This window comes from Staurois parvus, unplaced genomic scaffold (assembly GCF_062004578.1).
Source record: "Staurois parvus isolate SC_StPar_1 unplaced genomic scaffold, SC_StPar_1.0 ptg002963l, whole genome shotgun sequence".
NCBI lineage: Eukaryota > Metazoa > Chordata > Amphibia > Anura > Ranidae > Staurois > Staurois parvus.
Window position 1 is genome coordinate 44,661 of NW_028320759.1, and position 15,714 is coordinate 60,374.

Genomic DNA, 15,714 nt, shown 5'->3' on the forward strand with positions numbered 1-15,714 from the left:
CGTCGTTGGTATCGGTAAACGGAACAACGCCCCACGCTTGGTGTCAGTGGGAGGAATTCTACCCCGTCGTCGGCATCGGTAAACGGAACAACGCCCCACGCTTGGTGTCAGTGGGAGGAATTCTACCCTGTCATTGGTATCGGTAAACGGAACAACGCCCCACGCTTGGTGTCAGTGGGAGGAATTCTACCCCGTCGTTGGTATCGGTAAACGGAACAACGCCCCACGCTTGGTGTCAGTGGGAGGAATTCTACCGTCATTGGTATTGGTAAGCGGAACAACGCCCCACGCTCGGTGTCAGTGGGAGGAATTCTACCCTGTCATTGGTATCGGTAAACGGAACAACGCCCCATGCTTGGTGTCAGTGGGAGGAATTCTACTCCATCGTCGGTATCGGTAAACGGAACAACGCCCCGCGCTTGGTGTCAGTGGGAGGAATTCTACCCCGTCGTCGGTATCGGTAAACGGAACAACGCCCCACGCTCGGTGTCAGTGGGAGGAATTCTACCCCGTCGTCGGTATCGGTAAACGGAACAACGCCCCGCGCTTGGTGTCAGTGGGAGGAATTCTACCCCGTCGTCGGTATCGGTAAACGGAACAACGCCCCACACTTGGTGTCAGTGGAAGGAATTCTACCCCGTCGTTGGTATCGGTAACCGGAACAACACCCCACGCTCGGTGTCAGTGGGAGGAATTCTACCCCGTCGTCGGTATCGGTAACCGGAACAACGCCCCACGCTAGGTGTCAGTGGGAGGAATAGTTTATATTTTGCACTCTTTATTCTAAAGAAAAATGTAATGTCATCAGCTTTAAGGGGGCGGGGCCAGGGGTGGGGTTGGAGGCGGACCTGGGCAAGGTTGGATGGGGCAACTGGTGGAGAGTAAGGTTTGTGCCTGGCTAGTAGGTCTCCATGAGGGTTCAGGGAATACATTGATAGGTACAGAATTCCTCTCCGAGGCGTCTCTGTGCTGAGCCTTGGCTGGTTGGTGCCGCCCCTCTCGGGTTAATCATTGCTGAGGTGGCTCTGGGATCCAGCGGTCGCTCTCTTCCTCGGCCCGCACACATCATGCTCCTCGCAGTCTTCCTCCTCTTGTCCCTTTTCCTCCAAGGCTTTCCACAGAAGACCGAGCCTCTGAGCAGCGCCAACTCCCAGCCCTTGTTCCGCGGAGCTGACCGCTACGACTTCGCCATCTTGGTGGGACCGGCCGGCACAGAATGCTTCTATCACTTTGCCCACCAAAGCTCCTATTTCTACTTTGGATATGAGGTAGGTGGCCGTCTCCAGCAGTTTATACCTATCGGTATTGTATAACAGATCTGATTGCATCTGGTGTAGGGAAGGTAAGTGTGCGCGATGATCAATTCATATTCCAGCAGGAAATACAACGTAACATCTGCTTTTCTACATCGCGTCATGTGATTGGCACGGATGACAGAATCGAATATCTTTGATGTCATTCGACCTTGGGCACTTATCTCCACACATGACGGGATCATATAACCAGATGTGCTGTCCCGCTGACGCTCGTCCTCTCATCCAGGCCAGCAGGGTGTCGGTCTACAGAGACGTTGCCAATCAGCCACTAGAGTGGCATGATTTGGTGCTCCCACCGTCACTGGTGGTAAAGTGGTTCTAAAGGCTCAAGGTTCATGTATTGTATGCAGGAAGGTGAAAAACCTGAGTGCAGAATCCCCCCCAGCCCCCCAATCCTTACCTGAGCCCGCTCTGATCCAGCGACATTCATGACAGCCTCTGCTCCTCATTGGCTGAGACAGCAGCGGGAGGCTGGGGTGGGACCGAGACGCGGCTCTTTGTGTCTTATGGACGTATAGAGCAGCGGTTTGGGGACAAGCATGAAGTGGTGCCCCCAGGACGAGCGGCTTTCCCTGGGGGAGCACTGCTCGAGGGGGAGGAGCCAGGTGCGCAGGCTGGGACCCGAAAAGAAGACCAAAACCATTACGTGTTTGTCATTTTAACCCCTTGGTGCCTGAGCCTCCTGGCCCTCTAAGAAGGGGTTTGTGATGCCAGAAGGCGGGGTGGAGATTAGGACCATGTGACATGATTGGAAAGCTCCCGACCACAAGCAGCAATTGGGACCTTTCCATGAGGTGCTGGTAAATGTGCCGGGAGCACGCAGGGTGAGCACTGATAAATGTGTCGGGAGCACGCAGGGTGAGCGCTGATAAATGTGCCGGGAGCACGCAGGGTGAGCGCTGATAAATGTGCCGGGAGCACGCAGGGTGAGCGCTGATAAATGTGCCGGGAGCACGCAGGGTGAGCGCTGATAAATGTGCCGGGAGCACGCAGGGTGAGCGCTCTTGGCACATTGGGTACGCAAACATGCGGCTCCTCGGCACCAAGGCCCACCCACTGAAAGGCCACATATTTGCGTAGTTCCTGCTTGGCAGAGCCATGACTGTAAGGGGCACATTCTTCCCACTGGGGTCCCTTTGGGGGTAAAAAGGTTGAGAAAGGTTGTCATAGAAGCTTCACAAAGCCATTCTCAACCAGGTTCCTCCAGGGGTGGCTAGGGGCTTCTTGTGTTGTAACCAACTGGCCTCCCGTGGGATGGTACCCGCATAGTTCCATGTCCAAGACCACTTGGCAGAGCCATGACTGTAAGGGGCACATTCTTCCCACTGAACACCACCAGTGGGAGGAACTTTTTCTTTAAAGACCAGCAAAGAACTCATTTTAGCCGGGGTTCCATGAGACCTGAAATTTATTACAAGGGTTCCTTTGGGCATTAAAAGGTTGCCATAGAAGCTCCACAAAGCCACTCTCAACCAGGGTTCCTCCAGAGGTAGCTAGGGGCTTCTTGTGTCATGGCTAACTGACCTCCCATGTGATGGTTCCACATAGTTCCATGTCCAAGACCACTTGGCAGAGCCAGAGCCATGACTGTAAGGGGCACATTCTTCTCCCTGACCACCACCAGTGGAAGGAACTTTTTCTCAAAGACCAGTAAAGGACTTGTTTTAGCTGGGGTTCCATGAGACCTGAGATTTATTACAAGGTTTCCTTTGGAGGTAAAAAGGTTGAGACGGGTTTCCATAGAAGCTCCAAAAAGCCATTAACAGCCAGGGTTCCCTCAGAAGTGGCAAGGGGCTTCTTGTGCTGTGGCTACCCCACCTCCCATGTGATGGTTCCACATAGTTCCAGCTTGGCAGAGCCATGACTGTAAGGGGCGCTCTCTTCCCACTGACCACCATCAATGGAAGGGGCATTTTCCCAATGGCCACCATTGGACTAATTTTAGCAGAGGTTCTCCAAGACCGGAAAATTATGGCAAGGATACCTTTGGGGGTAAAAAAGGTTGAGTAAGGCTGCCATAGAAGCTCATGAAGACGCTCCCCAAAGGGGTCATGAAGACGCTCCCCAAAGGGGTCATGAAGACGCTCCCCGAAGGGGTCATGAAGACGCTCCCCAAAGGGGTCATGAGAGTTAAAGATTTTAATAAAATAAACGCAGCATTTCATACATTTGCCGAGAAGGTCCAGATTTCTCTCTTCATAACCTATCCATAGCTTTTTATTTTTTCCTTGTTAGGCTTTATTTCCCATTTACACATTTAATAGCTTTTTTGAAGGTTTTTTTTTTGTTTTTGTTTTCTTTTAATAAATCTGCCCCCCCCCCCTCCTCCACCCACCATGTGGTTCTCAGTTTTGAGCAATCGGACTTTTTCAGTGGAGATCCATCAAAACCAACCTAGTTGAAGTGAGTGAAGAGATGGACGCTGCTCCACCGACCCAGCAGTCCAATGTTAAGGAATGGCCTCAGCCGCCGTTCTGGCCACGTGATTACACGTGCGTGGTGTGAATGGGGGGGAGGGGGCTTATAGAGCACGTGGCATGTAGGGGGGGCTTATAGAGCACGTAGTGTGAATGGGGGAGGTGGCTTATAGATTGCGTGGTGTGAAGGGGGGGCTTATAGAGCACGTAGTGTGAATGGGGGAGGGGGCTTATAGAGCGCGTGGTGTGAATGGGGGAGGGGGCTTATAGAGCACGTAGTGTGAATGGGTTGAGGGGGCTTATAGAGCGCGTGGTGTGAATGGGGGGAGGGGACTTACAGAGCGTGTGGTGTGAATGGGGGGAGGGGGCTTACAGAGCGTGTGGTGTGAATGGGGGGAGGGGACTTACAGAGCGCGTGGTGTGAATGGGGGGAGGGGACTTACAGAGCGCGTGGTGTGAATGGGGGGAGGGGGCTTATAGAGCGCGTGGTGTAGCTTATAGAGCACGTGGTGTGAATGTAGGGAGGGGGCTTATAGAGCGTGTGGTGTGAATGGGGGGGAGGGGGCTTATAGAGTGCGTGGTGTGAATGGGGGGAGGGGGCTTATACAGCGTGTGGTGTGAATGGGGGGAGGGTGCTTATAGAGCGCGTGGTGTGAATGGGGGAGGGGCTTATAGAGCGTGTGGCGTGAATGGGGGGAGGGGGCTTATAGAGCGCGTGGGGTGAATGGGGGAGGGGGCTTATAGAGTGCGTGGTGTGAATGGGTGGAGGGGGCTTATAGAGCGCGTGGCGTGAATGGGGGGAGGGGACTTATAGAGCACGTGGTGTGAATGGGGGGAGGGGACTTATAGAGCGCGTGGTGTGAATGGGGGGAGGGGACTTATAGAGCGCGTGGTGTGAATGGGGGGAGGGGACTTATAGAGCACATGGTGTGAAGCGAGGTGGAAAGCTTTCCTGTCGAAGTTTGTGCTGACGATGATATTCCTGGGAACACAACATCTGCTGCCAACCCAAAGTTGTCTCAGCAGCGCCTTATCACCTGCAGCAAGGTGACCCCCTGCTGCAGCCAACTCCTGCGACCGTCCCAGAGAACGAATACCGGCTCGGCCTCATTCCATTAAGCCCGGGTTCACATATGTGCGGTGCGGTACATCACATGTGATTCACACGGGAACCGCGCTGCATTCCTGTGCAGATCACGTGATTTGTGTGCGATGCGATCGGCGGCGTACATTTTGTATGGCTCTAATCACACCGCACCAACAAGGCGCAGGACCCTTTTTTGGGTCCGCACTAGAATCGGATCGCACGGGTATTCGCACCTATGTGATTCGATTCTGCACATCGCACCATGTTTTGCGGACCGCTTTCGGGGTTTTGTTAACTTGACATTCACACCCGCAGCGGTTCGCATGAACGGGGTGCGATTCTGATGGGGTGAGGAATTCGCACAGAAAACGCTGAGAATCCCGCACTGCGTCCGTGTGAACCCGGCTGAAGATGAACTAGTCAGAGGTTCTTTATTGGGAACAAAGCGTAAAGCAAAGTGTAGTTTTTGTATTTGGCGGAGACACTTCTAGTCCTTGAAGCCTTCAGCTGGCTGTTAAGGTCCCGGTCACACCGATCCGACTCCCAGTCAAGTCGCACAATTTCAAAGTCGGATGTCATTCCGACTTGAGGTGCGACTTGCAGGACATCTGTCTATACGAGTCGCACCGGAAGTATCGCATTCACTGCTTTAGAAATCCTTGCGGCTCCGACCGAGTCCAGCCTACCAGCCCGCCCCCAATTTACTCAGCGAGCAGGGGCGGACTGACAACTCATGGGGCCCCCGGGCAATAGGGGATCATGGGGCCCCTGTGTCCTTGCCCAAACTCAAAAAAGCCTATGAAAAAGGTACCAGGGGCATCTCATGGGGCCCTCTACTGACCCCGGGCCCTTGGGCAGTACCTGAGTTTCCAAATGGTCAGTCCGCCCCTGTCAGCAACTCTCAGGAATTAAAGTAGAAATAGTTGACAGAATTCAAAATATATTGATTTGGACTTTCAATAAAATTGATTTTAGACAATAAAAAACGTGCCATAAATCAGCCTAAGTGGCCGGTCACAGCGGTGAGATTTGAGGATTGAAATCGCATCTAATGAATGTGAATGTCGGCGTCTTCCCATGCGATTCGCTGCATCGCGATTTCTAAAGTAGGTCCTGCATTACTTTTTTTTGCAGTTTTGTTGGGATTTCACATACAAAGAATAGAATGGAAATCGCACTGCAAATCGTTGAAAATCTTCACAAGTAGCAATCAAGTCTTCAGATATCACACTGAAATGGCACACAAATTGTGTAATTATACATTGCAGCGGTGTGACTGGAGACTGATCAACACAAAGGGCAGAGTACTGGGATCAGGAGGGCACAATACTGGGATCAGGAGGACACAATACTGGGATCGGGGGCACAGTACTGGGATCAGGAGGGCATAATACTGGGATCAGGAGGGCATAATACTGGGATCGGGGGCACAATACTGGGATCAGGAGGGCATAATACTGGGATTGGGGGCACAATACTGGGATCAGGAGGACACAATACTGGGATTGGGGGCACAGTACTGGGATCAGGAGGGCATAATACTGGGATCAGGAGGGCATAATACTGGGATCGGGGGCACAGTACTGGGATCAGGAGGGCATAATACTGGGATCAGGAGGGCATAATACTGGGATCGGGGGCACAGTACTGGGATCAGGAGGGCATAATACTGGGATCGGGGGCACAGTACTGGGATCAGGAGGGCACAGTGTGGGGAGGGGAGGCAGGAGGGCACAATACTGGGATCAGGAGGGCACAATACTGGGATCAGAAGGGCACAATACTGGGATCAGGAGGGCAAAATACTGGGATCAGGAGGGCACAATACTGGGATCAGGAGGACACAATACTGGGATTGGGGGCACAGTACTGGGATCAGGGGGCACAATACTGGGATCAGGAGGGCATAATACTGGGATTGGGGGCACAATACTGGGATCAGGAGGACACAATACTGGGATTGGGGGCACAGTACTGGGATCAGGAGGACACAATACTGGGATCAGGAGGGCATAATACTGGGATCAGGAGGGCACAATACTGGGATCAGGAGGGCATAATACTGGGATTGGGGGCACAGTACTGGGATCAGGAGGGCATAATACTGGGATTGGGGGCACAGTACTGGGATCAGGAGGGCATAATACTGGGATTGGGGGCACAGTACTGGGATCAGGAGGGCATAATACTGGGATTGGGGGCACAATACTGGGATCAGGAGGACACAATACTGGGATTGGGGGCACAGTACTGGGATCAGGAGGGCATAATACTGGGATCAGGAGGGCACAATACTGGGATCAGGACATAATACTGAGATCAGGAGGATATAATACTGAGATCAGGAGGACACAGTACAGGGATGACGAGAGCACAATACTGGGATCAGGAGGGCACAGTACAAGGAGAGTCAGGAGGGCACCACACTGGGATCAGGAGGGCAGAATACTGGGATCAGGAGGGCACAATACTGGGATCAGGAGGGCACAGTACTGGGATCAGGAGGGCACAATACTGGGATCAAGAGGGCACAATATTGGGATCAGGAGGACACAATACTGGGATCAGGAGGGCACAGTACTGGGATCAGGAGGACACAATACTGGGATCAGGAGGGCAGAATACTGGGATCAAGAGGGCACAATACTGGGATCAGGAGGGCACAGTACTGGGATCAGGAGGACACAGTACTGGGATCAGGAGGGCACAGTACTGGGATCAGGAGGGCACAGTACTGGGATCAGGAGGGCACAATACTGGGATCAGGAGGCCACAATACTGGGATCAGGGCACAACACAGTTTCTTGGATGCTGCCCAGGCCATCCCGGGACAGCTTAGTAAAAAGCAGACTGTCCCGGCAAATCCAGGACAGTTGGAAAGTATAATGTAATGCAAGATCATAATGGGGCCCCCGGTACCTGGGGCCCTTGGGAAGTGCCCAGGGGTGCCCATGCATTAAGACAGCCCTGCCCGGAACCAACGTGAAGTCAGAACCCCTAATCTGCATGCTTGTTCTGGGTCTGGTAAACTGACTATTGGATCAGATACATAAGCATGGCGGACAGGCAGGCGGCATTTTCGGAAGCAGCAATCATCTGGCTTCAGATTCCTTTTCCTCTGGGATTCCTTTATCAGTCCCTGTTCTGTACTGGACTGTGATCTGTAAGTATGGATTTTGTTTTTCTTGTTTGCATGTTCTTTATTGCCAACAAACTTTATTGACTATGAATCCTAGAGCAGGATGGCGGTCCGCACATACAGGATGATACTTGTGTATGATGGCGGCCAGGTTCAGACTGCGTTGTGGTCTCCTTGCAGGTCCAATGGACGTCCGGAGTCATGCAGGACAGGAAGGTGTCGGCTTCGGTCCACAACCCGCAGGGATTTCTGATGGAGACCTCCAATGATGAACGCGGACAAATCAACTTCGTGACCAAAGAGACGGGTAAAAGAGTTCTTATTCTACATAGAGAAGAAATGAATCTGGAGGCCCAGATCTCCGTGACACTCGAAGCGCCATAGATGGCCAAAAACCCCAAAAAACGAAGAATGAGACCTTGTAGGTGCCGACCACTTTGGGGGAAAGAACTTTAACCGACTCCTGAAATTTTACTGCCACAGGGCGGGCGCTCTGCGCAAAATCACGTATCTATACGTGACTTTGTATTTCCAGGTAGGGGGCGCGTGCGTGCGTGCGCTCGCTCCCGCTCACTCAGCTGCACTGTCACTGGCTCAGGCAGGAGCTGATCAGCGGGTGCCGACCAATGATTTACAGCCCGGCACCCGCCGAATGGTGGAGCGGATGACAGGAGAGAGTTCTGTGTTGGTAAACAACACAGATCTCTATGGTTAGCAGGGATGTGGCGGGTTTTTTGTCTCCTTGTAAAGCAGGGCATAAAAACCGTCACATCCCTTAGTAAAAGCAGCACACAGGATACACGTAGGCACACAGTTAACCCTTTGATCGTCTCAGATGTTAGCATCAGGCAGTTCCCACAAAGCGTCAGATTGTCCGCAGCACTATCACAGTCCGTTATAAATCACTGATCTCCGCCATCACTAGCATTTCCAGTGTGTGTCCCATAGTTTGTAGACGTTATAACTTTCACAAACCATGCGGCCATGCACCATGCACAATGGGTGGTCTTATATGTGGCCATGCACCATGCACAATGGGTGGTCTTATATGTGGCCATGCACCATGCACCATGGGTGGTCTTATATGTGGCCATGCACCATGGGTGGTCTTATATGTGGCCATGCACCATACACAATGGGTGGTCTTATACGTGGCCATGCACCATACACAATGGGTGGTCTTATATGTGGCCATGCACCATGGGTGGTCTTATATGTGGCCATGCACCATACACAATGGGTGGTCTTATATGTGGCCATACATCATGCACAATGGGTGGTCTTATATGTAGCCATGCACCATGCACAATGGGTGGTCTTATATTTGGCCATGCACCATACACAATGGGTGGTCTTATATGCGGCCATACACCATAAACAATGGGTGGTCTTATATGCGACCATGCACAATGGGTGGTCTTATATGTGGCCATGCACCATGCACAATGGGTGGTCTTATATGTGACCATGCACAATGGGTGGTCTTATATGTGGCCATACATCATGCACAATGGGTGGTCTTATATGTGGCCATGCACCATGCACAATGGGATTCTTATATGTGGCCATGCACCATGCACAATGGGTGGTCTTATATGTGGCCATGCACCATACACAATGGGTGGTCTTATATGTGGCCATGCACCATACACAATGGGTGGTCTTATATGTGGCCATGCACCATGCACAATGGGTGGTCTTATATGAGGCTATACATCATGCACAATGGGTGGTCTTACATGTGGCCATGCACCATGCACAATGGGTGCTCTTATATGTGACCATGCACAATGGGTGGTCTTATATGTGGCCATACATCATGCACAATGGGTGGTCTTATATGTGGCCATGCACCATGCACAATGGGATTCTTATATGTGGCCATGCACAATGGGTGGTCTTATATGTGGCCATGCACCATACACAATGGGTGGTCTTATATGTGGCCATGCACCATACACAATGGGTGGTCTTATATGTGGCCATGCACCATACACAATGGGTGGTCTTATATGTGGCCATGCACAATGCACAATGGGTGGTCTTATATGTGGCCATGCACAATGGGTGGTCTTATATGTGGCCATGCACCATGCACAATGGGTGGTCTTATATGCGGCCATGCACCATGCACAATGGGTGGTCTTATATGTGGCCATGCACCATGCACAATGGGTGGTCTTATATGTGGCCATGCACCATACACAATGGGTGGTCTTATATGCGGCCATACACCATAAACAATGGGTGGTCTTATATGCGGCCATGCACCATGCACCATGGGTGGTCTTATATGTGGCCATGCACAATGGGTGGTCTTATATGCGGCCATGCACCATGCACCATGGGTGGTCTTATATGTGGCCATGCACCATACACAATGGGTGGTCTTATATGTGGCCATGCACAATGGGTGGTCTTATATGTGGCCATGCAGCATACACAATGGGTGGTCTTATATGTGGCCATGCACAATGCACAATGGGTGGTCTTATATGTGGCCATGCACCATGCACAATGGGTGGTCTTATATGTGGCCATGCACAATGCACCATGGGTGGTCTTATATGTGGCCATGCACCATGCCCAGCCTGTGGCACTTTGAACCTTTCAGTGGTGCCAGCCGGGACACCAGCAGTCATTAGTCATTGTCTTACTCAGAGAAAGGAAGGGGGGGGGGGAATAAATCCTTTAGGGGGGGGGAATAAATCCTTTAGGAGGGGGGGGAATAAATCCTTTAGGAGGGGGAGGGGTTCACAGTCATTACTTATAGCTGTGGCAGCTGCCTTAATACAAAAAAAAAGGATTTTATCTCATTTTGTGCCAGAGCCGCACATATATGTGGTGTCAGAGAGGCGGGCCAACGTCTGCCACATACATGTGTTGCTGGAAGCGTGATGTACAACGTGTTCATGCATGCTGCATTTCACGACATTGTTGCTTAATTTCTGCGTTTTGTTATGTCTGTCATAGTGAAGAACAGAGATACCTCACCTAGGACACACGACAAGGCGGCTCCACGTGTTGCGGTCCAATTGTTATGTATTGAAGAGTTTCCTCTCTTTCTGCTTCTCAGGATTCCATCAGCTGTGTGTTAATAACTGGCAGAACCACTTTGGCTCAGCTCAGGTGTACCTGAACTTTGGGGTCTTCCATGATGGCGAGGGGCCTGAGCACCGACCTGAAGACCACAAACAGAAGTTAAACGACACCTTAGCGACCATTGAGGTGAGTCGGCCAATGCTGACATTTCTGTCATACATGGAAAAATCAGTATTCATTTTTTTTGCTCGAAAATGACTTAGACCCCCCCCCCCCCAAAAAAAACATTATATAAATAAAATGGTGATTTTTGCTATTTTTTTTGTAAGTTGCATGATATTTGCTCGGCCGTCTATCAAATTTTTAGGAAAAAGTTTATTTTAACCAATAGCGGTTTTACTGCATCAGCGCGGCTTTCCTGTGCCAAGTTATGTATGTGATTATGCACTTCCGGGGATATAGTGAATGCGGGGTCCGGGGAGAGCGGATATAGGGAACGCGGGGTCCGGGGAGAGCGGATATAGTGAATGCGGGGTCCGGGGAGAGCGGATATAGTGAATGCGGGGTCCGGGGTGAGCGGATATAGTGAATGCGGGGTCCGGGGAGAGCGGATATAGTGAATGCGGGGTCCGGGGAGAGCGGATATAGTGAATGCGGGGTCCGGGGAGAGCGGATATAGTGAATGCGGGGTCCGGGGTGAGCGGATATAGTGAATGCGGGGTCCGGGGAGAGGGGATATAGGGAATGCGGGGTCCGGGGAGAGCGGATATAGTGAATGCGGGGTTCGGGGAGAGCGGATATAGTGAATGCGGGGTCCGGGGAGAGCGGATATAGGGAATGCGGGGTCCGGGGAGAGCGGATATAGGGAATGCGGGGTCCGGGGAGAGCGGACACAGTGAACGCGGGGTCCGGGGGGAGCGGACACAGTGAACGCGGGGTACGGGGGGAGCGGATACAGTGAACGCGGGGTCCGGGGGGAGCGGATACAGGGAACGCGGGGTCCAGATACAGTGAACACGGGGTCCGGGGGGAGCGGATACAGTGAACGCGGGGTCCGGGGGGAGCGGATAGAGTGAATGCGGGGTCCGGGGGGAGCGGATAGAGTGAATGCGGGGTCCAGGGGGAGCGGATATAGTGAACGCGGGGTCCGGGGGGAGCGGATAGAGTGAATGCGGGGTCCAGGGGGAGCGGATATAGTGAACGCGGGGTCCGGGGGGAGCGGATAGAGTGAATGCGGGGTCCGGGGGGAGCGGATATAGTGAATGCGGGGTCCGGGGTGAGCGGATATAGTGAATGCGGGGTCCGGGGAGAGCGGATATAGTGAATGCGGGGTCCGGGGAGAGCGGATATAGTGAATGCGGGGTCCGGGGAGAGCGGATATAGTGAATGCGGGGTCCGGGGTGAGCGGATATAGTGAATGCGGGGTCCGGGGAGAGGGGATATAGGGAATGCGGGGTCCGGGGAGAGCGGATATAGTGAATGCGGGGTCCGGGGAGAGCGGATATAGTGAATGCGGGGTCCGGGGAGAGCGGATATAGGGAATGCGGGGTCCGGGGAGAGCGGATATAGGGAATGCGGGGTCCGGGGAGAGCGGACACAGTGAACGCGGGGTCCGGGGGGAGCGGACACAGTGAACGCGGGGTACGGGGGGAGCGGATACAGTGAACGCGGGGTCCGGGGGGAGCGGATACAGGGAACGCGGGGTCCAGATACAGTGAACACGGGGTCCGGGGGGAGCGGATACAGTGAACGCGGGGTCCGGGGGGAGCGGATAGAGTGAATGCGGGGTCCGGGGGGAGCGGATAGAGTGAATGCGGGGTCCAGGGGGAGCGGATATAGTGAACGCGGGGTCCGGGGGGAGCGGATAGAGTGAATGCGGGGTCCAGGGGGAGCGGATATAGTGAACGCGGGGTCCGGGGGGAGCGGATAGAGTGAATGCGGGGTCCGGGGGGAGCGGATAGAGTGAATGCGGGGTCCGGGGGGAACTATTGGAGGGACTGTCAGTATAGCAGTGGACGGGCCCCTGACCTCCTATTTGCTCTTTTCAGGCGAGCTCTCAGGTGGTCCTGGGGCGCATCCTGCACATGTGGCGGTATTACACGTTCGCCCGCATGAGAAGAGGCTCCGATTACTACAGACTGATGTCCAACTATCACTACGTGACCTGGTGGTCGGCCGGGACCAGCATCCTCATCGTGGTCTCGGGGGTCCTGCAGCTCTACTTCCTGAAGCGCTTATTCAATGTCAAGACCACCACAGAGACACAGAAGCCGCGGTGCTGACAGGACACGATGCTGCACTGATGATACACAGCACAACCCGGGAACTGCGATGCACAGAGCTCATCCCAACAAGCCAAGTGTCCCGGGGATGTGCCCATCGGTGTCACGGAGGGTTCTGCGGTTTAGGGTGTCGGTGGTAATAAACCCAAAAGCAAACATTTATTATTTCGCAACTTACCAATTCTTAGACACGTTGGCTGCATTCATTTTCTTTTTGAGGGTCGGTTCACACAATAGAAACACTCAGGTGCGTTTCTGCATGCGTATTTTTGGTGCGTTTCGGTGCATTTTTGATGCGATCCAGTTCATTTCCCCCCTTTTCTTCATTTTAAATAGAGACAGGCATTTTTGATGCATTTTACCACGTTCCAGTACAGTTCTGTGCAGAAAAAATGCAGCCCGTTCTACTTTTTTTTTCTGCAACCGGAACTGACTGCACTGGTGGGAACGAGGGCCATTGGAATACATGGAAAACACTGTGCATGCATTTATGATGCAGAATAAAAACGCACTGGACGGCATCTACTGTGAATTAGCCCTTAGGGCCGGTTCACACTATAGAAACGCAGTCTAGATGTGTCACTGCATGCACGTTTTTGATGCATTCCTGTGCGTTTTTCATGCATTCCAGGTCATTTTTTCCCCTTTTTTAATTTAAATAGGGACATGTGCGTTCCAGTGCGTTTCGGTGCATTTTTGATGCGTTTTACAACGTTCCAGTACAGTTCTGTGCAGAAAAAAATGCAGCCTTTTTTTTTCTGGATCTGGAACGCACTGTAACTATGTTTTTGATGCGTCTGAGACGTTCTAGTTCATTTTTTTCCCCTTTTTCTTCAATTTAAATAGGGTCATGTGTGTTCCGGTGCGTTTTTTGATGCAGTTTACCGCTTTCCAGTACAGTTCTGTGCAGAAAAAAAATGGAGCCTGGTTTTGTTTTTTTCTGCATTCGGAATGCACCGGAACTGCAAGTGCTGATGTGAACTATGACATTATCAACCAGATCACCTACTTTTTGTGCGTTTTGGATGCAGAAAAACAAAACAAAACAAACTGAAACGCACTTAGTGTGAACTGGCCCTTAGACTTTTCTTGTATTTTCATCTGGTGATCCGGCCAGTAGGTCTGTTGTTTTTCAGAAGCTCAATCTCTCAGGAAGAATGTATCAGTTCACATGGATGAGACCATACAACAGTGACAGGGGGGGGGGGGGGGGGCTTACAATGAGCAGCTTTTATTTATTGATGTAGAACCTTCATCCCAAAAGGAACAAAACTGTGACTATAACGAATTATAAAGTGTCAGCTGGAGATTGGCTTCAATGTGTTAATGTATCTAAATCTGCTAGTCCATCTAACACCCCCCCCCCCGAGACTGTCAATGCTGCCGTCCAAAGGTGCCCCCCTGTGCTCCTTCCTCCAGAGTGGGGGCGCTCTAATACAGGAGGTGCGATACTGGCCGGATCATCAGGTGAGAGCCTTTCAAATAAATAAATAATGCAGCCGCCCCATCTCATGCCTGCTGAGCTGCATTGTATATTTCTGGTTTTGGGTTTAACCTCTTCATGTCGGCCGAACGCAAACGCGCAGAGTCCCCGCGTCTGGGCCGAGACGCCGAGCGGCCGCACATTTGCGTTCTATTAAAAAAAGGATATTTGGGCCGAGAGCGCTCCCAGCACACATATCTGGTACTCACAGAAAGGTCCCGATCTCCTCTTTCGATCGGGACCTTTCCCGATCATGTGACCGCTGTGATGCACCGTCACATGACCCTAAACTCCGCCCCCTGGAACTCTTAAAGGGCCGGGAGGCGCCGGCATGAAGGAGTTAATTCAAGGTTCTTCTACAGGCCGTAAAACCTGACCAAAGTCCTCATACCTCTACACTGCCCAATGGTCACAAGCCATGCTCGCCCGTGTGTGTGTGTGTTCCACCAATCAAAGCCATCGATTTGCTCTAAGCTGTGCCTTTGTTAAAACCGATTATTCTAATAAACATTTTATAAGTTATTTTTCCTTTTTTTTTTGGAGTGCCAACATCAGAGATGCCTTTGCAGGTCAGAAAGGAGCCTAGTCATTGGGGGAGGGGGGGGGGGGGGGGGTTTACTAAGACTGGAGCCCACAATCTGGTGCCGCTGCGCACGGCGGCCAATCAGCATCTATTTTCAGCTGCTCAATGAAGCTTTGACAATCAAACCTGGAAGCTGATTGGTTTCTCTGCAGAGCTGCGCCAGATTTTGCACCATGCAGTTTTAGCGAATCTCCCGCATTGACTTGTGCGAGTTACTCTAGGATACATTGGGGGGCGGAAACACTAAAGGAAAATAGACCGTGCACTTTGCAAAGGAAGCTGCACCTAATTCCATAATAAAGTTTCATTTTGTAAAGAATATAAAGCGCAGAAAACACTTTAAAGTCGCTGCAACTTTAAGTCGC

At 52.0% G+C, this 15,714-nt stretch overlaps 1 protein-coding gene across 1 annotated transcript; it reads left to right on the forward strand.

The window, feature by feature from the left end:
* Positions 1–963: 963 nt before the first annotated feature.
* Positions 964–15,288, forward strand: LOC149428792 (transmembrane emp24 domain-containing protein 6-like). Its single transcript, XM_089666995.1, has 4 exons — positions 964–1,268; positions 8,140–8,266; positions 11,036–11,187; positions 13,050–15,288. Exons 1-4 carry the CDS (start codon positions 1,068–1,070, stop codon positions 13,281–13,283), a joined length of 714 nt encoding a protein of 237 aa, XP_089523121.1. The 5' UTR covers positions 964–1,067; the 3' UTR covers positions 13,284–15,288.
* The last annotated feature ends 426 nt before the right edge of the window (positions 15,289–15,714 follow it).

What these genes read in the sequence shown, in the direction of transcription:
- LOC149428792 (XM_089666995.1), top strand. Translation starts at nt 1,068, where the DNA reads ATGCTCCTCGCAGTCTTCCTCCTCTTGTCCCTTTTCCTCCAAGGCTTT. An exon ending in ATTTCTACTTTGGATATGAG is followed by an intron (nt 1,269 to 8,139) that starts GTAGGTGGCCGT and finishes GTCTCCTTGCAG; the next exon opens with GTCCAATGGACGTCCGGAGT. An exon ending in CTTCGTGACCAAAGAGACGG is followed by an intron (nt 8,267 to 11,035) that starts GTAAAAGAGTTC and finishes TCTGCTTCTCAG; the next exon opens with GATTCCATCAGCTGTGTGTT.